The 25,928-nt window shown below is 43.2% G+C and overlaps 1 protein-coding gene across 2 annotated transcripts in view; it reads right to left on the minus strand.

Annotated features, from left to right (window-relative positions):
- The window catches only part of JPH2 (junctophilin 2), a 60,185-nt gene that overhangs the window by 12,610 nt on the left and 21,647 nt on the right, over positions 1–25,928 (minus strand). For both annotated transcript variants that reach the window (XM_072633662.1, XM_072633661.1), the window contains exon 2: positions 20,588–21,377. In XM_072633662.1, the coding sequence (XP_072489763.1) occupies positions 20,588–21,377 (790 nt within the window). The remainder of the gene's footprint in view (positions 1–20,587; positions 21,378–25,928) is intronic.

A 25,928-nucleotide genomic window follows, 5' to 3' on the forward strand; every position in this document is an offset into this window, starting at 1 on the left:
GAGGAACTTGGCCTCCGGACTGAAGGGGTTGGGGAGTAGGGGGGACTGGTAGGGAGAATCTGAAGAAAACTGCCAGGAGGAAGTCATAGTAAGACACAATCTTCCAAGTTTGGGGAAGGCCAAGACAGAGCAAAGACAATGGCCTCTTACTATTGCTTGTATACATTTCCGGATGGCAAAGCCCGGGCATCTTTTTCAGATACAGAAAAGGTCATTTGTATATGGCAAAACTCTAGCAAAAAGTTTTTCAGAGACTAGATTAAAGAACCACACCCTTACCTCAAAAGATAGCAAAGAAATAAAGGAGCAAAGTAGAGGCAGAAAGAGTATAGTCCTCACTGCAGTTCCCACCTAGATCTCCTCTCCTTAGATGCTGATTTTCCCCCTGCCCCTTTCCCTCTACCATCATCCCCACTCTGCTCTGACCCTCAGGCTCACTAGCCCCTTCCCAACAGTGGCTGATGGAGCATATGGCTGCTCCAACCACTTGGATGAACCTCACCAACTACAATCCTTCTTACAAGATGGTGGACCTCTGGACCTTATCATCTGCACTGCACTGACCACTGCACCCTGAAGACCACCACCAGGCCTTTTCATCCGCCTTGTAGCTAAGACCTCCTATATGTTTTGTTTCCCAATTAGAGAGTGAACTTTGAAGACAGACTGTCTTGCTTTCCCATGTGTATCTCCAGAACTTACCACAGTGTTTCAGTGGTAAGTTCAAGAATCAGTCAATAAACATTTCTTAAGTCTTGTTATGTGTCAGGCACTGTGCTGAGTGCTGGTTTTTACAAAGAAAGGCACAAACCAAATAACAGTCTCTGTCTTCAAGGAGTTCACAATCTATTGAGAGAGATAACATGTAAACAACTATGTACAAACAAGATGGGTGAGAAATAATTAACAGAGGGATGGCACTTGAATTAAGAGGGGTTAGGGAAAGGCTTCCAGTCAAAGGTAGGAATCTAGCTGGGACTTGAAGGAAGACAGAGGAGCCCGTAAGGAGAGATGATGAGGGAGAGTTTGCCAGGTGTGAGGGACAGCCAATGAAAATGCCTGGATAAATATATTTGAAAATCATCAGCATTCATTGATAATTGAATCCATGGGAGCTGATGAGATCAGCAAGTGAAATAGAGAAGGAGAAGAAAGGGTCCAAAATTGAAACTGTGGGGCACCCACAGTTAACGGACATGACCCAGATGCAGCAAAGTAGACTGAGAAGGAATGGTCAGGTGGGAGAACCATGAAAACCTAGGGGGAAGAGAGAATCAAGGAAAAGAGGGTCCCTTGCAGCTCTGATTCTTGTTGTTTTAAGATCTCTTCCAGCTCTAACATTCTATGATCTAAGGTTCCTCCAAGATTTGACCTTCCATGTTTTATTGACTTTCAGGATCCAGTTGTTCTGTGTTGAAAAGCCCATCTAGAAGTCGAAATTGGTATAATTAATGCACTTCTCAGACTGGGGTTCTCTCTGTGTTTTGCTTGGCTTGTGCAAAAAGCCAACTCAGCCCAGAGGATGAGAATGTAGGTGATCAATCTGCAGATGTTGCCATCTGTTTAAGCCACTCCTTCCTCAACAATTCCTGCTGAAATAATGACCAGCTAGCACCAAAGCTTCATCCATCATGATGGAGTTCCATCCTAAGACAGCAGATGCACATGTGGGTAATACAAGCCTGACTGGGAGAAGGTACTCTGTACTGATAGCTCATTCCCACCTTCATCTCTGTTCTTAGGCTGTTCCTCCCACCTGGAATGCCCTCTTTCTTCACCTCTGAGCAACCAAATCCTATCTATCCAGATCCAACTCATAGCACTCAAATCTACAATGGGTCATGGAGTCATAGATTTAAAGTGGGAAGGGACCTTGGAGGCCATGTAGTCCAAACCCCTCATTTCAGCATTTCTTATATGAGCAACAATAAAAGGTTTCTGAATGCACAATGACCAAAAATTAATTCAAAATCAAACTTGTAGAGGATCCAAGGAGTTTCTGGCAGAGTCTATTGCATCATGTAACTTCACTGAACACAATGGTTCTGAACACAAAGCATGCACACTTTACACTGCATGTGCTTTCAGGCCACGCAATGCCAACCAAACACTGTGGAAAGGTGAAAGGGGGTTGTGAGTGGAAAAAGTTTAAGAAGTCCTGTATTAAATAGATGAGGAAAATGAGGCACAGAGAAACTAAGTGACTTGCCTGGGGTCACACAGGTAGTACCCAGCTTTTCTTGATTCCAAATCCAATGCCTTTTCTACTAGATGCTGCTACAATGATCTTTCCTTTCTCTGAAAAATCCATAGAATTTAAGGTCAGTCTCACTATTTAGCCCTTAATCCATACTACCTTGTAATCTGTGAGTGTCATGTGATGGTACTATTTCTGCACTATCCTGAACACACACACATACACACACACACACAATTCATGTTGGATCTCCTTAATCACATGGCACAATTTCCCACCTTGCTACCTTTGTTCATGTTACTTCCTATGTCTAGAATACTCTTCCAATAACATTTTTGCCATTATCCTTCTTTAAAGGCCCAGCTCAAATGCTGACTTCTCCCTAAAACCTTTCTTGAGTTCCTCAGCTGGGAGTGGTGTTTTTTTCTCCTATGAACCCCTAAAGCACCTCAGACTTTGTATTATACACATTTTGTATTATAATTATTTCTCTGTAGGTCTTATGACCTGACTATACACTAAGCTCCTCAGGTCAGGGACAGCACTACCACCACCATCACCAAGCATTCATATAAGTACCCAGTATTACAAATATGATCTCACTTGATCCTCACAACAATCCTGGGAGATAGGTGCTATTATGATTCCTACTTTACAGTTGAGGAAATTGAGGCAAACAGAGGTTAAGTCATTTGCCTCCAAGACACACAATTACAAAGTATCTGAGGCCACATTTGAACTTGGGTCTTCTTGACTCTAGCCCCCAGGGATCTATCTGCAGTGTCTTATCTGTGTGGAAAATTGAGAGCTAGGAAGTAATTTTGAGAGAAGGCAGAGATAAATGTGAGACTTCAATCCCCACCCAGATTTGAACCCTGGAAGGTAAGTTCAGGGCCAGCACTCTACACACTGTGCCACCCAGCTGCCCCATTTTATCCACAGTCTTGTTTGCTTTCTTCCTTAGTATCATAGATCCAGAGCTAGCTTTATATCCCTATCACAGAGCCTGGTTACATTTTTTTCCATTGGGTCAGGCCCGCTCTACGTGACCTCATTTGGAGTTTTCTGCGCAGAGACAGTGAAGTGGTTTGCTATTTCCTTCTCCAGTTCATTTTATAGATGAGGAAACTGAAGCAAATAGGGTTAAATGACTTGCCCAGGATCACACAGCTAATAAGTATCTGACGCTGGTTTTTGAACTCAGGTCTTTCTGACTCCAGAACAATTACTCTATCCACATCATCACCTGGGTACCTGGTTAAAAAGTAGGCACTTGATAAATATTACTTACTGATTGTCAACAGAAAGGACCTTTGAGGACATCTAGAACAGCACCCTCTTTTTACAGGTAAGGAAACTGAAGTAACTTGTCTAATGTTATCTTCCACTTAAAATATTAGCTCTAACACTTACTAGAGGCATAGTGACTTGGGCCCACTCACTTTGCCCTTACTGAACTTCTGTTCTGTTCTTTGAGTTGAAGCCAGCTCAAAGCCAGGAGTCAATTGTAAAATTTTCAGTGTGAAAATTTACAAATCAGCAAGCATGACAGATCAGTTTCATTTATTGTTTTGTTGACTGTCTAGACTCTAGACTTAAGAAATTGATGAAGAAAACATTAATAATGCGGATTAAAATTAAAAGTATATTCAATGTACCCTTTCCCCCACCCCCCAGAGCTGGTTGTAAAACCTTTACCAGCTTACCACTGGGTAATACCTACATACAGTGTCACTGTGAGGAAAGGACTTTGTAAATTTAAAAAGAGGCATTTTTAATTGTGGTCTAGTAGAAGCAGCGCTGGATTGGGAGTCAAGCATTTCTTCTGTAAAATGGCCTCTTTGATATAAAGGATAATAAAACTAAAAGGCATCAGAATTCAGGCTAACTGCAATGACCAGTCTTGGCTCCAGGAGATCAAGGAGGAAACATTCCAACCTTGCAGTAGAGAAGTGGGGGACTTCATGTGTGGAATAGTACAAAGGTTATCAGCTGCTGTGATAGTTTATTTTTTAATTGTTTTTCTCTGTTACAAAGGAACATTTTACTGAGTGTGGGGGGAAGGTGAGTATTAGAAAGCCGATGTTTGTTCTTCGTTCTCAAAGAGGCCCATAACATCAGAGAGGTGATGCCATGACATGCAAGTGAATTGGATTTGAATTATATAAAATCATATTTAAAATTATAAAACAAATAAAATCAACGAGCTGAACTAGATGAGGGCTCTTTAACTTAGGCTCTGTGAAGTTATTTCTTTTCTTAAATTGATATCATTGATTTCCTTTGTAACCTTTTGTATGTTATTTGATGCATTTAAAACCATTCTTCTGAAAAGGGGTCGATAGGCTTCACCAGATTACCCAGGGGGCTCATGACACAGAAAGGGTTAAGATCCCCGGAATCAGATGGTCTCTAAGGTCACTTGTCAGTCTATCAGTCAACAAGCACTTACTAAGCATTTGCTATGTGCATCTAATTTTCCATGTGGAATGTCTGAAGGTCCCCACCATTTCAGACATTCCAGGATCCTGGGACATTTAATATGCTCCTGGTCTGTGGTCACAGTCATAATGATGAGTGGTACATACAGGCACTGGGAGGGCTCTGCCCTGCCCCACCTCCCACCTGCTGTTTCATTCCCTTTCCTCCCCGACTGCTCCCCTCCCCAGAGCTTCCAATGCCTTTCAACTTCCTCCTAACTTCCTAGGTCACATACAAAGCGAGCCTGGCCCCTTGGCTGTTGGGGTTAAAAATAAAGCCCAGTCTTAGCCTCCTAGAAGTGGATACCCAGTTTTCTAATATTAGCCACTACACGGGTGCCTCTGATCTGGCAAGGAAATCGTGGACAGGGAGAGGGGGAGCAGATGCTGTGTCAGGCCTTTGATCCTCCCTGCCACTCACTAGTTCAGCCAGGCTTTCATACCCTGGTGGGGAGAGGAGAAGGCAGGTGCTTCCCCCCTCCCAGACACACAACTCCATTAGCAAGGCTCACTCTAGTGTAAGTGAACTCTCTGCCATAGAAGAGACTTCAGAATGGAAGCCACCACTATCCATTATATTCTCTCTTTCCTTAGCATCAAAAACTTTCTTAGTTTTCTGTCCTTTCTTTATCTCCATCATGGTTTAAGAAGAATACTGATAAGCTGCAGTGTTCTGAGGAGGGAAACTGGGACAAGCCCTTGTCCGATGAGAATCAGCTGAAGGAGCTAGCCATGCTTAGCCTGGAGGAAGCCCCTGGAGGTGGCACATGAGAGCTGTCTTCAAATGTTGTGCAGGAGGGATTAGTCTTCTCTTTGTCCCAAAGGGCAGGACTAAGGGCAAAGGGTGGACATTACAAAGAAGTAAAGTCAGGCTTGACATCAGGGAAAATTTCCTAACTACTAGAGCTATCTACAAGTGACATGGGCTTCTGGGACGTGGTGGTTTCTTCCCCTTGTAGTCTTCAAAAGGCTAGACAACCACTTCTTGGGCGTTTTCATGGATAGGTTGGATGCTGTGACCACTATAGTGGACTGTGAACTATATAGAAACCCTAAGAAAACTTTTCAATTCAGTAATTGCTCCTCAAACTCTTTCTGACCTCTCAGTGTGGGGGTTTTCCAAGTCAATGTTTGTTCATTTGTATTCTCTCTATATGCTCTTTCTCTTCGAAGTCTCAATCACAGCCACAGTTTCATTTGCCATCCCCATGAGGATAGCTCCCAAATATATCTCTCCAATCCCAACTTCCTCCTGAGCTCCAGACTCACATTTCCATATGCCTACAGGACAAATCTGCCTGGTTGTATCACATGGAAAGATGGAAGGAAGGAAGGAAGAAAGGAAGGAAGGAAGGAAAGAAGGAAGGAAGGAAGGAAGAAGTTAAGTGCCTACTATGTGCTAGGCACTGTGCTTAGCACTTTGCAAATATCTCATTTGATCCTTAAAACAATCCTGGAAGATAGGTGCTATTAGTATTCCACTTTTACAGTGGAGAAAACTGAAGCAAATAGAAGTTAAATGACTTGCCCAGGGTCACACAGCTAGTAAGTATCTGAGACCAGATTTGAAATGAAGCCTTCCTGACTGCAGGCCCAGCATTCTATCCACTTTACCACCTAGCTGTTTCACAAACGGGGCATTTGGTGAGAATCAGTGATTGAGGAAACTACAGTACTCTGTCTACAAAGGAAATGCATAGATGAGGCACTCAGGAAATGAGTCTCAAACCCGGTACAGAGGCACAACATGGTAGCCATGGGGAACTTCAGGCATTCGAGTGTCTGTTGAGGCAAAGTGTCTGGTAAATTCCTGACTTGCCTTAAAAATAACATCATTCATCAAAAGGCAGCAGGGGTAGTGCATGTCCTGAGCTCCTATGGACCACCAAGGAGGAATCAAGAGGTAATAGAAATGATGAGGGGAAACTGACTACTCCATTATAGAGTGGCTGCTTGTCCTTTGTTCTCAAAGAGGACCATGACATCATGGAGATGATGCCATGACATGCAAGTGAATTGGATATAAGTGAGGAAGGGCTGTGCAAAGTCACTAGCCGCTCACTTTCTCTTCCAAAGTCATCTGGGTCCAGTGGCCAGATATAGATCAAGAGGACTGGAGATGCTCCCCTGTTTTAGAGTACTGGACAGAAAAGGAGAGGCAAGCCAGGCTTTGTTTAGCACAGACCCTCAATTTAGGGATGGCAGATTTAAAAGAATTTTGAGAAAGGATGGTTAGGATTCCATGGACTAACATTCTATAGAGGAAGTTGGCTGAGGACAGATGAGAAATTCTCAAGAACAGAATTCCAAAGACAAGACAAAAATAATTCTGTTGAGATAGAGAAGGGGGAGTCATCTAAAGAGATGGAGGGAGAGGACTAGGGATGCACTGGGAAATGTAGGGGGTTTCAAATAAAAGACAGTAGCAAATATTTTTAAAAGACCACATTTATGAATGATTTAGACATTGTCATAGGTCTGAATAATATCTTCAGACTTGGGAGGTAAGATGGAGTTACATAGAGAAGAAAGGTACAGGAGGGAGCAGAGATGAGATGGCTACACAGAAGCTGGTGAGACATACACAGATTTTTCTCAGTTCCCTGGAGAAAAGGCTCTGCAGCCACAATGCCCTGCAGCGCACACACACCGGCCCTCCCCCCCCCCCCCCCCCCCCCCCCCCCCCGCTCCACCCAGGCTACCAAGAGTCTCAGGTATAAGGCAGTGGATGGAGAGAGCAGGGGAATAGAGAAGACAGTCTCTGATTTTTACTAGAGACTGGAAGAACAAGAACCAGCAGGCATTGGGCAGCAGCATTGGAGAATCAGAGTAGTTGTTTAACAAGCAGGGGAATTCCAGGACCAAGGCTTCTGGATACAGAGGAGTTCCTAGACAATGTCAAGTTCAGGACCAAGCCTCCTGGACAGAAGAGGAGTTCCTGTACTAAGCAAGGAAGTTCTGGGACTAAGCAGGAGGCTGAAGCCAAGGAGCACAAGGGATTTACAGATGTGAGCCCAGACCTCGCCCTTCAGTGGTGCTGGGAATCACGTGGACTGACTGTTTTCAAGTGCTCCAATGGCCAGCCTGAAGAAGGAGGTTTAAAGGTTTGCTCTGCTTAGTCCCAGAGGGCAGGACTAGGATCAGGAGGCAGAAGTTACAAAAAGTCAGATTTAGATTCCATTTAAGGAAAAAACTCCTAACCATTTGAACTGCCTAAATGTATAATATGCTGCCTTGGGAGGCAGCATTGCTCAGCATGTAGAAGGTTAGGTTTGTAGTCACGATGGCGTTGGTCCTGATCCCATCTCTGACACTTATTAGCCACGTGATCATGGGAGAGTCATTCGAACCCACTGAACCTCAGTTTCCTTATATGTAAAACAGAACAATAATACATGAACAATACCTTTAGTAACTACCTTGAAGAGCTGCTATAAGTGTTAACCAGGTATTCAGACTTCCCCTGTTTGAGTCTGTGAAACCTAAGCTAGGAATCATAATCCTGAACAGATTATTTCTTTCCTCACCCTGGGAGAGAGATTCACAAAGGCATTTTTTAAATGGACAAAAAGGACTGAGAAGAGGCAGAGTTGAAGCTGGTCAGTTGAAGTTTGAGTTTGGAGAGGAGTAAGCATGATGGGAGTGGAGTGGGAAGGAGAAAGAGGGGATAGAGAGTGAGAGCAAAAGAAGGAGGAGGAGGAGGTGAGGAAGAGAGTGAGGGGAAGGGAGAGGGGAAGGGGGGAGGGAAGGAGGAGGAGACAGAGAGAGACAGGGAAAGAAGAAGAAGAAGAAAGAGGAGGAGGAGGAGGAAGAGGAGGAGGAGAAGAAGAAGAAGAAGAAGAAGAAGAAGAAGAAGAAGAAGAAGAAGAAGAAGAAGAAAGAGGAGGAGGAGGAGAGGGAGAGGAAGAGGGAAAGAGAGAGAGAGAGAGAGAGAGAGAGAGAGAGAGAGATATCCTTGTAGGCATCTTTTAATGCAGGTTCAGAGACTAGACTACATACAGGCTTGTCTACTGAATGCTCATAGGGAAAAAGCAATGTGGCTGGTTGGACTGGACTAATACTGCTGGCTATTGTCACCCTCAGGGATCAACAAAAGGATAGTGAAGATATAATTCTTTTTCCCCTTTCCTTGTTGCCTATAGTGATGGAGCTTTTTTTCTATGCAATTTTCTTTATTTCAAGTTGTTTCTAATTCCAGTTTGGTTTTATATAAAGCTATATTTCGTCATGATTTCTTTGTGATTCTTGCATGTTAATTATATACAGAGGTGTTGCAAGGGAGGAACCAGGGAGGTGGTTTGTGATACAAAATAAAGAGACAGAGAGGAAGAAACTTCTTTCTCTGACTGCCTGACATGACACAGAAGAACAATCTTTTCCTCCCCCAACTCCCATAACTGACCGGTGGCTGAGCCAATTGAGAAAGAATTTTATAGTTTGCACTTAAATCATAACTCTTATGGAGAAGCAACCATGGCCTACTAGATAGAGAGCTGTCCTCAGAGCCGGGAAGACCTGGGTGCAAGTCCTGCCTTTTATGTGTGATCTTGGTCAAATCACTTCTCAGTGCTTTAGACAACTCTTTGTGTTGCAGAGAAGATCCCAATCTGCAGTGGTAGAAAATCCTTCTCCAAGAGTTCCATATATCAGTGAAATCACAGGTCCAATCCAATCCTAATATCTCTTATAAGTTCTTAAATAGCAGAGAGTTAATTCCAGGTCTGGGGTTCCTAGGCTACTGAGCACCAAGTTCAGGTGGTAGGCATTTCAGTGAAGCTTTCAGCCTTCAAAGTGAGGGGTGAAGATGAAGTATGGACCAAGGGAAGGTCATGCCCCCTGGGGCACCTAGTGGGAGAGAAGAGTGCTCTGGGAAGTGACTATGCCCTGTAGGGGGAACCCCAAGTTCCAAAGGGTGAGGGTTACTCTTCATCTATAGTGCCAAACCCTGACTCAGCACCATCTGCCAGTTACATAAGGCTCACATGAGATAATTCATGTAAAGCAATTTGCAATTGTTCATTATTATTGAGCCACTGTGGCAGGCTCCCCAAAGCTGGAGGTCTTCAAATAGAGACTGATGACTACTTATCTAAAATGCAGGAGAGGGGATAACTATTCAAGAAAGGACTGAACTAGGTGAGCTCAAAAGGTCCTTTCTAAATCTGTAATTCTGTGAGTGTAGTATCTTTTCACTTAAACTTGCTCCATCTTTTGAATTTACATATTTTGTTATTGGTAACACTGTTTACCTGGTCAAAAATCTTGGGGTTACCTTTGGATTCTTCTTTTTGCTTTATGTTTAAATCCAATTAATTCCTAAATCCTGTTATTACTGTCATATCTTTTGAATCTGTTACTTCCTGTCTGTTCTCAGTGCTGGTTGATTAAAGAAGGCTGGAATTTAAAACATCCTCAAAAGACCAAGCTGGTTAATTGACATGGTATATTTGCACATACTAGAGATGGTAGGATGAAAATTTTTATTTCAAAGTAAAATTATAACATCTGCTTGCAATAATTTGTACATAAGTGTATGTTTATAGATAAGAAGTTATAGTAAATCATAAGAATTTCTTATATCAATTAATATAATTGATGTGTCTGGTCCTTTATTAACCAGCCAACAATTTATTATGATGGGACCGACTTTGTGGGATGGGAGAGAGACACCCCCTCCGTTCTCCCAATAAATCGTAATTTCTTTGTGAACTCTGTTCTCTCAGTGTCCAGTCTAAATAAACAGTGAGTTGTCTTCAGAATGGGTTGAGTAACCATATCTAAAAGGCAATGACTAATGGATCAATATCAACATAAGAACCCTAATTGTTAGGAAATTCTTAATGGTTTTCATGCGTTCATCTATCCATCCATTTACCAAAGTTTGCTATGCCGTACAAGTCACTGCATTCAGCAGCAGAGTGGTACAAGAGTGGGATAGACTGAACGCCTTGGAAGGTAGCAAGTTAAGGGGATGGGAATGGCTGCTTGGCTAGCAATGCTACAGAGGAGATTCATAGTCAACTACAAATTGGACCAGAGGGCCCCCTGAATCTTTCTTCCATCTCTGAGATTCAATGATTGTAAGCACTACAGGACTACAGAAGTTCAGAGGTCAGGATGGGTTGGAGGGGTCAGGGAAGGAAGAAGCAGGGGGCTTGAACAGGATGTCAGAGACTAAGATTTGAAAAAAAAAGAAAGATAGGATATAAAAGGGGAAAATGGTGTGAACAGAGGCAGATAATAACAATAAGAGCAATCATAGCTAACATTTATGTAGCACCTACTATGTGCTAGGCACTGTGCTAAGGACTTAACAAATATTATCTAAGCACATGGCACAGCCAAGGATTCTGACCCAGCCCCCGCCCCCCCCAAATCCAGTGTTCTTCCCACTCTATACAATTCTTTTCCTTGAGTTATGGGGCAGCTTGGTGGTACAGTGGATAGAGGTCTAGACCTGGAGTCAGGAAGAGCAGAGTTCAAATCCATCCTTAGGTATGTATTACCTATGGTACCCTAGGCAAATCATTTCACCTCTGTCTGCCTCAGTTTACTCATCTGTAAGATGGAGATAATAGTAGTACCTACTTCCCAGGGTTATTGTGAGGATAAAATAAGATAATGGTTGTTAAGCATCTGGTACATAATAATATAAATATTATTATATAAATATTAGCAATTATTTTCCATCCCTATGCCTTTGTTTATACTGTTGTTCATGCCTCCTCGTATTCCCTCTCTCCATGGCACCATCCAGCTTCCTGGGAAAGTAATTTTGTCTCAGGTTGTATACATAAAGGCAGAATTTGAAGCCATAGCATTGAATGAGACTTCCAAGGGAGAGTGTATCTGGAGAGAAGAGCCGAGGGCAAAGCCCTGAGGAATACTCACATTTGGTGAGTAGGAGAAAGATGAAGAAATGGTAATATAGTAAGAGATCAAGGAGAGCAAAAAATGCCTTGGAATTCAAGGGAGAAAAGAGCACCAGGAAAGGAAGGGGTTGTTCACAGTGCAGTGCCATAAAGGGATCCAGGAGGATGAGAATTGAGCAGTCACAAGATTTAGCAAGTAAGAATTCACTCACAATCTTGGAGGATGCAGTTTCAGTGGAGTGTTGGAGATGGAAGCCAGATTGCAGGAGATTTGAGGTGTGAGTAGGTGTTATGGAGTATATACTACTTTTAACGAATGAATGAATGAAAAAAGCATTTATTGTGTGCTTACTGTGTGCAAAGCACTGTACTAAGCTGGAGATACATATAGAAAAAGTAAGAAAGTCATTGTTCTCAAGGAGCTCATACCCCATTTGGGGGAGGCAAAGAAAGATGAGCTGTAGAGTGGAGGGAAAGGGCCAGAAGTCCTAAAGGTTCAGGAGAAGAGCCAATAGCAAGGCCCAGCAGCTAAGTTACTATGGCTCAGCTAATAGTTCCAAGGGTCTGCAGGGCAGATGGTGAAGCCTGGTGGTCTTCCATTTTGCCAGGAGGAATAGAATTGGTGCCTCCCATCTCATCCGAGCCTTATGATCAGGCAAGTAGCCAGATGTATCAGCCCCACCTCTGTCCAGGAGAAGAGTTGAAGAAAGAAGGCAAGGGGGGCAAATGCCCACAGTGGTGGCAGGTCAAGCGGCAATCAGGGTATCTTAGATAGACTTGGGGGCATCCCAGCAAGGAGGAGGGGGAAAGGAAGAAAGTAAAAGGGGGATGGCACTCCTGGTACCACCACTGGCAGTCTCCCAAAAGAGAGAGACTGTCATAGCTTGAGACAATAACAGGTTCAAAGAAAACTTTTTAAAAAAAGGATAATGGACAGACTGTTTTTAGGCAGAAGGGGAAGAGTCAATAGAGGAGTAAAGGCCAAAGATTTTAGATCTGGAAATGATCTTTTTTTTATTATGCTGAAATTTTATTATAAATAAAATTATAAATTTTATTGTAAATAAATAAAAATAACATATTTATCATGTAGAAATATATTATAGAAACATTATATATATACATATATATTTGTTTGTTTTCAGTTTCAAACTCTCTCCCTTGCTCACCCATTGAGAAGGCAAGAATTACATCATTATACATACGAAGTCACACAAAACATGAAGCTGGGAAATGTCTTAGACATCCTCTACTCCAGGTAGCCTCGTTAAGGGTTATGTTTTTCTTTGTGTCATGGACTCCTTTAGCAATCTGCTGAAACCTATGGACCCCTTCTCACAATAAAGTTTTTGAATGCATAAAATAAAATACACATGATAATAAAAGAAACCAATTATATTGTTCTACAGTCATCAAAATAGTTTTAAAAAAAGTTTATGGACCCCAGGTTAAGAATTCTTGCACCTGAGCCCCTCATTTTACAGGTGAAGAAACCAATGAACAGAAATGAAAAATAATAAGCTAAAGAGCAGCCTTGTTCCCATGGACTGTCCAGTGACAGAAAGAAGGTGGCCCAGAGCTCTTAATTAACAAGGGTGGGGGCACCTGGAAGCATCCTGCTAGACTTTAAGGAACACTAGACTGACTGGGAGTCAGGAGACCTGAATTCTCCCCAGGCTTTGCCACTAACTTGATCTCCCCGCCCTCCTTGCCCATTTGTTAACAGTACCTACAGCCTTCATTTTGTCCTAAACAAACTTTGACCTGGACTGGATCACTCATTTTGCATTCTCTAAACTCCATCCAAGAGTTGTTATTTTCATGTTTGTTGGGGACATGACCTGAGCCCTGGGCCAAAGAAAGCCAGACTCCATCCATGTTAGTGAACAGACCTCTCTGGGTCAGTCCCAAGGATCAGTCTCTTCTTTTCCAACATCCCCCATTCTCCTCCCAGAAACTGCTGGTGATGGAGGCACCATGGGGGTGTTGTGTGTGTGTGTGTGTGTGTGTGTGTGTGTAAGTGTGTGTGTGTGTGTGTATGTGCCCATGTATTCTCACAGCTGAGCATATTCAGCAGCATTCCTGAAAGAATAAGGATGGTGGAAATGGGAATCCTGCTGGGAGTAGAGGTGAGCAGCCCAAACCTGGGGCACCTGAGCATGAGCCCCTGGGAGATAGGAGGATGGATACGACCTATGATTTCACTGGTCTAGGGAACTCACAATGAGTTACCTCCTCTAACAATGCAGGCCAGCTTCTTCTCTGAAATACTGTATTAGAGAGATACCTGATATACAGGAAGGTTGCAAATGGCTTCCCCAGCCAGTGTATGTCAGATAAGATTCAAACCTCAGTCTTCCTGGCTCTGTGAGAGTTTTCTATCCATGATGCCTCTTAGCACATAGGAAGCCTCCAATAAATATTGACTATTAGATTGCAGACTGACAATGGAAATACCACTAGGCTTGTGACAGCTTGGTTCTCATCCCAGCTGTTGTGCTGTCTGGTTCTTTTTGACCTTGGTTAAGACACTTCTCATCACAGACCCTCGGCATCCTCTATAAAATTAAGTAGTTGAACTGGATGAAGGGTTCACTGGAGGCCCACAGACCCTTGGGGCCCGTGAACTTGGATGGATAAAGAATCACATCCTTATTTTCACTAACCTCTAATGGAAATTTAGCATTTCATTCACTTATTTAAAAACATTCTTCTGAGGAGGGGCCTATAGGTTTTACTAGACTGCCAAAGGCAGGGGTGTGGAACCTGGGGTCTTGAGGCCATACATGGCCCTCTAGGTCCTCAAGTGTAGTCCCTTGATTGAATCCAAACGTCATAAAAATCCCCTTAATAAAAGTATTTGTTCTATAAAACTTGGAGTTAAAAGGCCACACTCGAGGACCTAGAAGGCCACATGTGGCCTTGAGGCAACAGGTTCCCCAACCCTGGCCAAAGGGATCCATAGCATAAAAAGGATTAAGAACCCCTGGAATGGATGACTTTTAAGGGTCCCTTCCACATTCTGTGCCTTTACACACATTCTAGGTTTATCTTTTTCCCAATTAGACTAAGTTCCTTGAGTAGCTTCTGCTTTCTTGCATCCTCAGCAGGATCCTCAGCAGGATCTAGCCCAAGCCACTTCACCTGGGAGACATCAGTAAGTCAGCATGTGTCCTTTGACTGGAAACTCAAACCTGCCTTAAGCATGAGGCTCAACAGATCCAGCCCAAGGGTCTGTTTGTCGTTGCTCTTAGGGAACATAAAAGGAGAACCCCCAAATCACAGAACATCCAAGCTGGCAGAGACTTTAAGAGATGATCCAGTCCCCACTCCTTCATTTGTCCTACCCCTCAAAGAGGGAAAGTAATTTGCCCAAGTTGACCTGGTTAATCCATGATGGATGTAGAAGGAGAATGCAGGGCACCTAACTCCCAGTCCAGAATGGAACTTGGAGGCCAGTTCTTTCTGTGATCCCCACTGCTCCCTAAATCTCTAAAAGGACCCACACCAGGACACTGAAGATGCTGGATGAAATGCCTTCTGTCTTTCCCTGCCCTGCCCCCTCCTCCACTGGCTTTATCAGTTTTCAGGCCTGATTCTAAGCCCTTAAGAAGGTCCAGATGGTGGTGGGGGCAGGGCCAAGGGGTGTCTGTGACATGGGGGGTAATTCTGGAAGGATCTTGCTCACTGGAATGTTGAGACGGGGCCCCACCTGGGATGGTGGGGGAAGAGAAGGGAGAGATACAGGCTGAGGGGGGCTGGAATTTCATGGGCAGGCTCCACTGCTCAGCTGTCACATTCCCCCCAGGCTCGGCTAAACCAGTGCTCCGATGCTTTCCCATATTTAGACAGGGAATGTCTGCTGACTCCAGGGCTTTTCAGAACGTCATCCACACCACCCGCCACCATCCTGGGTCAGGGGCTGGGGCTGGGCCCCGTTCCAGCCTACATGAAGTCCTGAGCATGCAGAGATCTGAGGCAAAGGGAGGGAGGGAGGATGCGCTTTGCCTGGGAATTATGGGAAGAGACCTAACTAATAAGATGTATCTCACCACACCTTATTTTAAGTGAGAGCTCTGAGGGGGTGTAGTCTAAACTAGGTACAGACTTTAAGGCCCCAAGGGGATCAGGTCTGAACAAAGAAGGGAAGTTGGCCAGGCAGGAGGCCCAGCCCCCAGATGTCCCCAGGCATGTGAGCCATAGCAGCTGGGCCCTCTGAGGAAGACTGCTGAGAGAATGAATGTGAAGGCACCACTCTGCTGAAAAAGAAACACTCTATAAACTCACAGGCTGTCTGACACCTGGTGGGAGGGGGCCAGTTATGAGACACTCCTGGGAACCTGGAGAATTTCCAAAAGACCTTGGCTTGTGTTTTTCATCGAGGTAAGGGTTGAGGATTCCAAGGAGATCCCAGAAGTTGAAAGGGAAAGATGATGTCTGATCCATTCTGCAAAACCCCAGAATGCCTCACGTAGGACAGGGTTGTTATTTTCAAATGAATTAATTAAGTCTTTACTGACCACGAGGAATCCCACTCTCCCTCCTCACCTCCACCTCCTGGTTTTCCAGCCTCTCCAAAACTCAGCTCAAACTCCAGCTTCTACAGAAGGTCTTTCCTGGTCCTCTCTTCACCCAGTTGTTCAGGATTCCTCTCTGAGATCACTTCTATTCTACCTTCTGTACAAGATCTCTCCCCCATTTGAAAATCTCCTTGAAGGCAGAGGCTGTTTTATTTTTTAATCTTTCCTTGTATCTCCAGCATTTAATATAAAATAAATGCTTAATAATTTTTTAATTAATACACTGTTTTAAGACACTCAGAGCCTTATTAAGAAAATAGAACTCACACACATGAAATTTTAAGAGAATCAAAATGGCAGAGTTGGAGACTGCGTAGTTCAACCTTGTCATTTTATAGTGGAGGAAATAAGCTGAGTTAAATTTGATCATTTAGATCCTTTCTATCTCTAACATTCTCTGTTCTAAGATCCCTTCCATCTCTAACATGAGACATTCTAAGGAGGTTTCCTTTAGCTCTATTTAGGATCCTAAATCATGTTCCCTTTGGAGGCCTCAGTTTCCCTATCTGTAAAATGAGAAGATTTGAATCATCTATAGGATTCTTCATGTTTCTGATATTCCCTTTTCTAAGGTCCCTTCTGGTTCTGATAGTCTTAGGTAAATCCTTCTGAGTGCTGACTGTCTATAGTCTAAGGCTCCTATAGTTCTGATATTCTATGTTCTAAGACTCTTGCTAACTTCACTGGAAGGACATTGCTTGGTCAGGCTTTAATGATGCTTTTTCCGTAGCCCAACTTAACAACTCAGCTACGTTGTCAGTTCTCTCCTTGCCCTACCCCATTACCTCTTACCCCATGCTTAGTCAAATCAAGAGCTGAGGTATAGTGTGTGGTCACTGTGACTCCAGGCAGCTCCTCTTTTTTCCCTTTTCAAGCACTATCTGGTCTTGGGTGGGTATGTGATGAGTGCTAACAGTGAAAGTCTTGCTTCTCTCTGCTTATATTTACTCACATAGCATGGAAGAGAAGCTGGCATTCTCCTTGGGGCTCGTGGCTTATAGGAGCCACCATCCAGCCCCCCCTTCCTCCCCAACAGTGCGGATGGATCACAGAACCAGACACTTTTGGACCATATCTGGCCTGAAACCAGACAGGTTTGAGTGGAAATCTATGACTGAGCTTCAGTCCTATAGCCTTTGCATTTCACAAGGTCTCCTACAAGTTAGAGCCCAGGGAAAAGCATGTGAGTCAAGTGGATAAGAAAGCAAGTGAGGCTAAAATACAATTTACATCATCAGTCTGAATCCCTTCCCACAACCCCAGATCTTTCCCTTATAACTCCTGAAGCTGCTTGTTGCCCTTTGGTGACACCTCTCCTCTAAAACGTCTTTATCTACAATGTGCTGTTTCTCATGTGAATGCTCTGGGTTCCATAGTCAAGGCTATCTTGGGCAGCATGGTGCCAGAAGTCTGGGAATCCAGCTCTGGCTTCGTCACTAACTCGCTGGGTGACATCAAACAAGTCATTTCTCCTTCTCTGAGTCTTGGATTTCTTTCATAAAGAAATCTCAGCCACCAGGGAGACTGAGTCTTGTGCATTTCTTGAGCTGGGAATTCTGAGCTGCAGTAGAGTTAAGAGCCCCAAGGAGTGGGGAGTGCACCCAGTTGCCTAAAAAGAAGAGGAAACTGGTCCAGGTCAGAAATAAATCAGGTCAAAGAAGAATTAGCAGTGGGATCTGGCACCTTCATTTTGAGCCTGAGTGAGAGGGGAGACCCAGTCCTTAAAAACCAAAACCAAAGAGATTGGATTAAGTAATTTTCTAATTTTCTTCTAGCTTTTATATTCTGTTTTGAAAAAGCCCCAGCTAACTCCAACACTCTGTTCTCAGAACTTCTTCATATTTGGAGGCTGTGCCATATTGGGGTGATGGTCTAAATGTCTTCTCCACTGGATTGCTGCACAGGACATTGGGCAAGACACTGGAATCAAGACCCCCAATATCCTTTGCTGCTAGGGTCCTTGAAGGTTAGAGACATAGAGCTGGGGGCTTTAAGTAAGAAGTGCTTTAAAATGTTGGTCTATTACAAGAAGGAAACCCCACGTGGCTGACACCAGGAGGCTGGTGACCATAGACCGGCCTAACCTCCTAGGGGCACATTCCTCCCCAGTTTCAGGAGGGGCATGGGATGAGCCACTCCTCATGTCTGGGATTCAGTTTCTTCCTCTGTAAAAGAAGGGGGTTAGATTCGATTTCTAAGGTCACTTCCAGCTATGGCATTCTGTACTTTATAATCCCTCCTTAGCTCGGGTATTCAATGCTTCCAACCTCAACATTCTGTGGTTAATGATTCACCCTGCTGCCTGTCTCGGACTTAGAATCAGATTCCCAGAGCTCAAAGGGACCTTAGGAGGTCCCCTATCTAGCCTAACCCCAGCCTGGAGCAGAGCTTCCCCTCTCAACCTGCTATCTTTCTCTTTCCTCTCATCAGCTTCTAAAAAGGTCTGGGGTGAGAAAAAAGAACCTCTAGGGGGAAAGAGCCTTAACACTGCATTTTCTCCAAGCCCAGAGTTGTCCTTAATAGGAAATTTATCCCCTGCCTAAAGAGTAAGCGGGAACAGCCTCCCCTCCCCCACCACGCTTGCCAGCCCAGAAAGAACAAGGCATTCCCAGGCTGATGGAAAGTGCAGCAGCAACGTTGGTTGCCTCACATCCAGCCTGAATCCAAGGGAGATTTACATCCACAAAGGAGATAGAGAGGCCCAGGAGTCACAGATTTCTATTTATGGTTCTCAGAACCTTTCCAATGGGAATTGCTTGCTCAGATTTTTGACTTGAGGAGTGAGAATGGCACTGTGGGGTCAAGTCCCTCAAGGGGCAAGCTGGAGAGTAAAACCAAGAAGGGACAGCTATTTGGCGGTTTCCTTTTCCTTCCTCAATTGCTCCATAGCCTTTGGGATTTGCTGCCAGAGTTGGGTAGTTTCACTCTGAACTCTGACTCCTAGAGCTTGAAATAACCTTAGACCACAAAGCACAGAATGTTACAATATAGGGCATTCACACTGGGAAGGTACCTTAACGGCCATCTAAATTAGATCCTCTCATTTTACTGAGGAAAAATTAGAAGAACAAGGAAGGGAAGAGCCTTGCTCGGGGTCACACAGGGTGAGGATGGCATGACAGGATTCACCAGGCTTTTTCCCAAGGCAAGATGGCAAATGCAAAATGGTGAGGCTAGATTTAGACATGAGGTAGGCATAAAGCAATTATATTTTCTGAACCCTAAGTCCAAACATATGATCTGGCAAAGGATATTCCTTGTGCAAATCCTCATTAGAAGAAATTTTTTTTCCAAGAAAATCCACATTGAATAATTGTTGTAGGGGGATCGGGTTAGTTACTGAGGAAACATAAGACTACAATACTTTGGATACAGGAATTAGCAGTGAAAAGACCCTTAGAAATCACGTTGTTCAGTCCCCTCATTTTGCAGGTGGGGACATGGAGCACAGAGAGGAAAAGTGATTGACTAAGAAATAGAGCTGGGATTCACACCCTGGTACTTGGAAGGAAGGATTTAAGCACTTATTAAGTGCCTCCTAGGTGTCAATTACTTCACAAAAACTTCATTTGATACTTACATCTCTGGGAGGTAGGTGCTATTGTTATCCCCATTTTATAGTTGAGGAAAACTGATGCAGAGGGAGGTTAAGGGTGGCACAGTGGCTAAAACACTAGTCCTGGAATCAAGAGGACCTGAGTTCAAATCTTGATCTCAGACACACAGACACTTACTAGCTGTGTGACCTTGGGCAAGTCTCTTAACTCTGATTGCCTCCCCAAAAAGTGGGGGAGGCTAAGTGACTTCCCAGGGGGTCACATAGCAAATAAGAATTCAGGTCTTCCTGTATCCAGGTCCAGGGTTCTATCTATTGTGGGACCTAGCTGGGAGTCCAAATCCATTGTTCTCTCTATTGTAGAACCAGCTACCTTTTGTCCTAGGAAAAGATTCCCAGTTTCTATGACTTCTCAATGCTGTACTTCTTCGCTTGTGTGCTGCTTACTTTAAAATACTAGGAAAGCCTTTCTGAAAACTCCTCACTGTCTCTGAATGAGCTAAGACAAGACAGTACCTGGCATAGGCATGAACTGGTTGTCTTTTTGGTGAGAAATACAAAGGTCGCTCTCCAGTATTACAAGAGCGCTGATGAAAAAAGGTCAGTAGAGCAGAAGAGGGAAAACTAAAATCTTGGATACAGTTGGATCTGCCTGGTTTCTCTCTCCCCTGAGAGAGAGAATTTCTTTACCTTGTGCAAGGAGGTATAGATAGTGGAAAGACCATAAGATGGGTTCAGATTCTGCCCCTGCTACTTACAGCATAACCCTGGCCAAATGAAATCTTCATTTGTAAAATGAGGGAGTCAGACTAGAAGATCTCCCATGTCCTTCAAAGCTTAATCCCATGGCCTCCCCTCCCCAAGGATACTCCCCATCTCCTGGTTGCTGTCTTTGGTCCTACCTGGAGGCGGCAATCTCTGACTTCTGGCGGGCAATGGCGGCGGCCCGCTGAGCCCCCTCCACGCTGTGATCCACCTTCTGCCGGATTTTGGTGCTCTTGAGGGGGAGAACACGTTTCTTCATGCCCTTGACCAGCACATTATGCCTGTACTTCCCTTCCTCCTTCTTGCCATCAGGCAGAGTGGTACAGCCATAGCCATGCCTCAGGTTGTCCAGCCACTCACCCTCATACTTCAGCCCGCTGGAACGCTCGCTGACCCCAAAGCCTGACCGCTTGTCGTTTTTCCACTCACCCATGTAAGTCTCTGTGGTGGTGGCATCGATATCAGACTCAAACGGGGCAAAGTCCTCTGCCTCAGCCCCTTCTCCTAGGCTGGTGGTGGAGGCTGCATCACTGGCCGCTGAACTCAGGTCACTCTTCAGGAAGCTGACTCGGCTTTTCTGGCTGGCTAGAGAGTTCCGTGACTCTGAGTGCCTCAGTTTCCCCAGTAGGGAGCCTCTCTGGAAGAAGCCACCACTGCCCCGAGGGAGTTTGGCAGCAGCCTCTGCATTGGCATAGAGGCTGAGGGCAAAACCACCGCGGGAGATGGTGGGGGTAGCCAGGGTGGTGCCATCCATGGGGGTGGAGGGAGCATCCTGCTGGGCTAGGGTTCCATTGCTATGTTCACTTCGTAGGGAAGAGAGGGATGTTCGGAGTGGTGAACGGACCACCACTGCCATGCCATATGGGACGCTCTGCCGGATGCCATAACCATGGCGCATACCATTGGTGAACTGACCTTGATATGTTCCTAAGGAGGGAGAAAAAAAATCAGGTTAGCTCCTGGGTCCAGGGTTTTATGCTGATGGGAACAGCCACTGACAAATCCTTTATATTTACAGAAAGGAAGCAGGATAAAGTAGAGAGAGCATGGGACCCAATGAAACCTGGGTCCTAATCCTAGTCTCGGCTTTATCTCTAATTGGCCATGTGATGATGATCAAGTCACTTGCCCACTTTGAGCCTCAGTTTCTCCATTAATAAAATGAAGAGAATGGACCAGATCATTTCTAAGGACCCTCCCAGGGGACATCCAGGTGGTACAATGGATAATGGACTGGAGTCAGGAAGATCTGAGTTCAAATTTCCCTCATCAGACACTAACTAGCTGTGTGACCCTGGGCAAGTCACTTGACCTCTGCTTGCCTGAGTTCCCTCCACTATAAAGGGGAGATAATGACAATACTTACCTCTCACCATCCTGAGGATCAAATGAGACCATATTTATGTAGTGCTTAGCACAGTATCTGGAAACAAGTACTTGTTTCATTTTATTCTTTCAATTCTGACTTTCTAAGAACCTATGGTTCTTTCACCATTTTAAAAGTCCTTTCATAATTCTTCTTTCATTTGATCCTCATGGGCAGTAAGTAGGGTAGAGTAGAAAGAACTCTGACTGTGGGGATCAGGAAACCTGGGTTTTCTTGTCAGCTCTTCTCTTTGTGACTTTCTGTGGTTTCCTTATGTTACCAAACCCTAAGCTTTCTCATTAGTAAAGTGAAGGGTTGAAATTCTATGATTCCCTCATTAGGATATTGTATCAGCATAAAAGACACTAGGCACTGAGAAGAACTCTTTTACAACAGGAAGAGAAAATTGAGGTCCAGAGAAATTCAACAATTTGCTCAAGGCTGTGACAAAATTCAGCGGTAGGACACAAGACACAAATCCAGGGTTCCCAACGTCTCCTTCAGTGGTTTTTATTTTTTCCTGCTGCAGCACCCAGCATATTGCCTGGCACTAACATATCCTGCGCCATCTCAAGTCATCCCAATAAATACATGACCACAGGACCCAGATGGTTCTGGAGGAGAGAGTGAGGCTGATGACCTTGCCCAGCCCTCCCTTACTCAAATCAAGGTCAACTGCATGTCATGTCATCATCTCCCTGATGTTATGGTCTTCTTCAAGAGCAAAGGACAAACACAAGCACATACTTGGTAAAGATGCAGAAACTTTAGCACATGAAAAATCAAAAGGATGTAGAAATGCTGGTAAATGTCCTTGAAGAGCTCACAGTATGATGGGATAAGACAAGATTATGCTCTTAAAATACATAAGCACAGATGGACTGGAAACATTAAAACAAAGACCTTCCAATATTCAAAGCAAAGACTTGAAATCAAGTCTACTAAACTGAAATTCAGTGTTCTTTTCACTAGATGATTTCAATTCAGTCCAGAAAACATTTATTAGGTGCTTATTGTATACAGAGCACCTAGATCTAGGTGGCACAGTGGATAGAATGCCAAACATAAAGTCTGGAAGATCTGAGTTCAAATTTAGCCTAGCTGTGTGACCCTAGGCAAGTCACTTAATCCTGTTTGCCTTAGTTTCCTCACCTGTAAAATGAGCTGGAGAAGGAAATGGCAAACCACTCCAGTATCGTTGCTAATAAAACCCCAAATGGGGTCAGGAAGGTCGACTCAACAACAACTGTATACAATTCTGTATACAGAACAGCTAGATGCTAACCACTAGGAGTGATGCAAAGTTTAGGTGAGACCTCCTGTTCTCCTGAAACTTAGAGTTAATTAGAAGGAATAAGATACAGATGCATGAAGAGCTTGCCCCCTTCAGTCACTCCCTATCTCTCTAACATTCCACTTTTCCTTGTTCACTGGCTCCTTCCCTACTCCCTACATAGAGGCCCAGATCTCCCCCAATTAATCCTTTTTAAAAAAGAATCCTAATAGACACAGGAAAAGCTTTTGACAAAATGCAACACCCATTCCTATTAAAAACATTAGAGAGCACAGGAATAAAGGGAACTTTCCACAAAATAATAAGCAGTATCTACCTAAAACCTTCTGCAAGCATTATATGCAATGGTGATAAACTAGATGCATTTCCAATAAGACCAGGGGTGAAACAAGGATGTCCATTATCACCACTATTATTCAATATGTTACTAGAAATGTTAGCTATAGCAATTAGACAAGATAAAGAAACTGAAGGAATTAGAATAGGCAAAGAAGAAACTAAGTTATCACTCTTTGCAGATGATATGATGATATACTTAGAAAATCCCAGAGATTCAAGTAAAAAACTACTTGAAACAATAAACAACTTCGACAAAGTTGCAGGTTACAAAATAAACCCAAACAAATCTTCTGCATTTCTATATATTAATAACAAAGCCCAACAGCAAGAGATAGAAAAAGAAATCCCATTTAAAGCTAGGGTAGATACTATAAAACATTTGGGAGTTTACCTGCCAAAACAAACCAGGGATTATATGAACACAACTACAAGACACTTTTCACACAAATAAAGTCAGATCTAAGTAAGTGGAAAAACATCTGTTGCTCGTGGGTAGGTCAAGCCAATATAATAAAAATGACAATTCTACCTAAATTAATTTACTTATTTAGTGCCATAGCAATTAAACTATCAGATACTTATTTTCAAGAGCTGGAAAAAATAGTATCAAAATTCATCTGGATGAACAAAAGGTCCAGAATATCATGGGGACTAATGAAAAGAAATGCTGGGGAAGGTGGCCTAGCACTGCCAGATCTCAAATTGTATTATAAAGCAGCAATTATCAAAACCACTTGGTATTGACTAAGAAACAGAAGGGCAGACAAGTGGAATAGGTTAGGTACTCAAGACACAGTAGACAATGAATATAGCAATCTACTGTTTGATAAACCCATGGACCCCAGCTTCTGGGATAAGAACTCACTGTTCAACAAAAATTGCTGGGAAAACTGGATAAAAGCATGGCGGAAACGAGGCATAGACCAATGCCTGACACCATACACAAGAATAAAATCCAAATGGGTACATGATCTAAGTATAAAGATGGATACTATGGACAAATTGGTGAAGCAAGGAATAGTGTATTTATCAGATTTATGGAGAAGGGAAGAATTTTTGACTAAAGAAGAGATAGAAAGCATTATGAAGTGCAAAATGGATAATTTTGATTACATTAAACTGAAAAGTTTTTGCACAACCAAAGCCCATGCAACCAAAATTTGGAGGGATGTAGAAAACTGGGAGAGAATTTTTACAGCTAATCTCTGGGATAAAGGTCTCATTTCTAGAATATATAGAGAACTGAGTCAAATGTATAAAAATACAAGTCATTCTCCAATTGATAAATAGTCAAAGGATACGAACGGGGAATTTTCAGAAGAAGAAATTAAAGATATCTATAGTCATATGAAAAAATGCTCTAAATCACTTTTGATTAGAGAGATGCAAATCAAAACAACTCTGAGGTACCACATCATACTTATCAGATTGGCAAACAGAACAGGAAGATGATAAATGTTGGAGAGAATGTGGGAAAGTTGGAACATTAATACACTGTTGGTGGAGCTGTGAGCTGATTCAACCATTCTGGAGAACAATTTGGAACTATGCCCAAAGGGCTACAAAAATAAGCATACACTTTGACCCAGCAATATTATTTCTAGGACTGTATCCCCAAGAGATCATAAAAATGGGAAATGGTCCCACATGCACAAAAATATTTATAGCAGCACTCTTTGTGGTGGACAAAAACTGGAAATCAAGAAGATGCCCATCAATTGAGGAATGGCTGAATAAATTATAGTATATGAATGCAATGGTATACTATTGTGCTATAAGAAATGATGAACAGGAAGACTTCAGAGAGGCCTGGAAAGACTTGTATGATCTGATGCTGAGTGAAAGGAGCAGAACCAGGAGAACTTTGTGCACAGCAATGACCACAGTGTGCGAGAGTTTTTTCTGGTAGACTTGGAACTTTGTAAAAATGCAAGTACTTAAAAAAAATTCCCAATGGTCTTCTAAGGCAAACTACCTTCCACATCCAGAGAAAGAACTATGGAATTCAATTGTATATTGTAGCAGATCATGTGTGTGTGTGTGTGTGTGTGTGTGTGTGTGTGTGTGTGTGTGTGTGTGTTGCATTTTGGTTTGTTAGATGACTTCTCCCACTCATTTTAATTCTTTAACACATCATGACTATAGTGAAAATGTATTTAATGGGAATGTATATGTAGAATCTATACAAAATTGTATGCCGTCTTGGGGAGGGAGCGGGGAGGAAGTGGAGAGGAAGGGAAAAATAATAATCTAAGTTGTATGGTAGTTATTGTAGAACATTGAAAATAAATAAAATTAATTAATAAAAAAAAAGAATCCTACATTTGGCCCTACCACCTATTAAGCTATCATCCTCTCTTTTCCCTTTCATAGTTTAACTTCTAGAAAAAGCTTTCTATACTCTTGCCTCCACTTTCTCACCTTTCATTCATGGCCCAGCCCTTTGCTATCTGGATCCTGTTCCTAACCCTCAACTGAA

Source organism: Notamacropus eugenii, chromosome 1, assembly GCF_028372415.1.
Source record: "Notamacropus eugenii isolate mMacEug1 chromosome 1, mMacEug1.pri_v2, whole genome shotgun sequence".
Classification (NCBI taxonomy): domain Eukaryota; kingdom Metazoa; phylum Chordata; class Mammalia; order Diprotodontia; family Macropodidae; genus Notamacropus; species Notamacropus eugenii.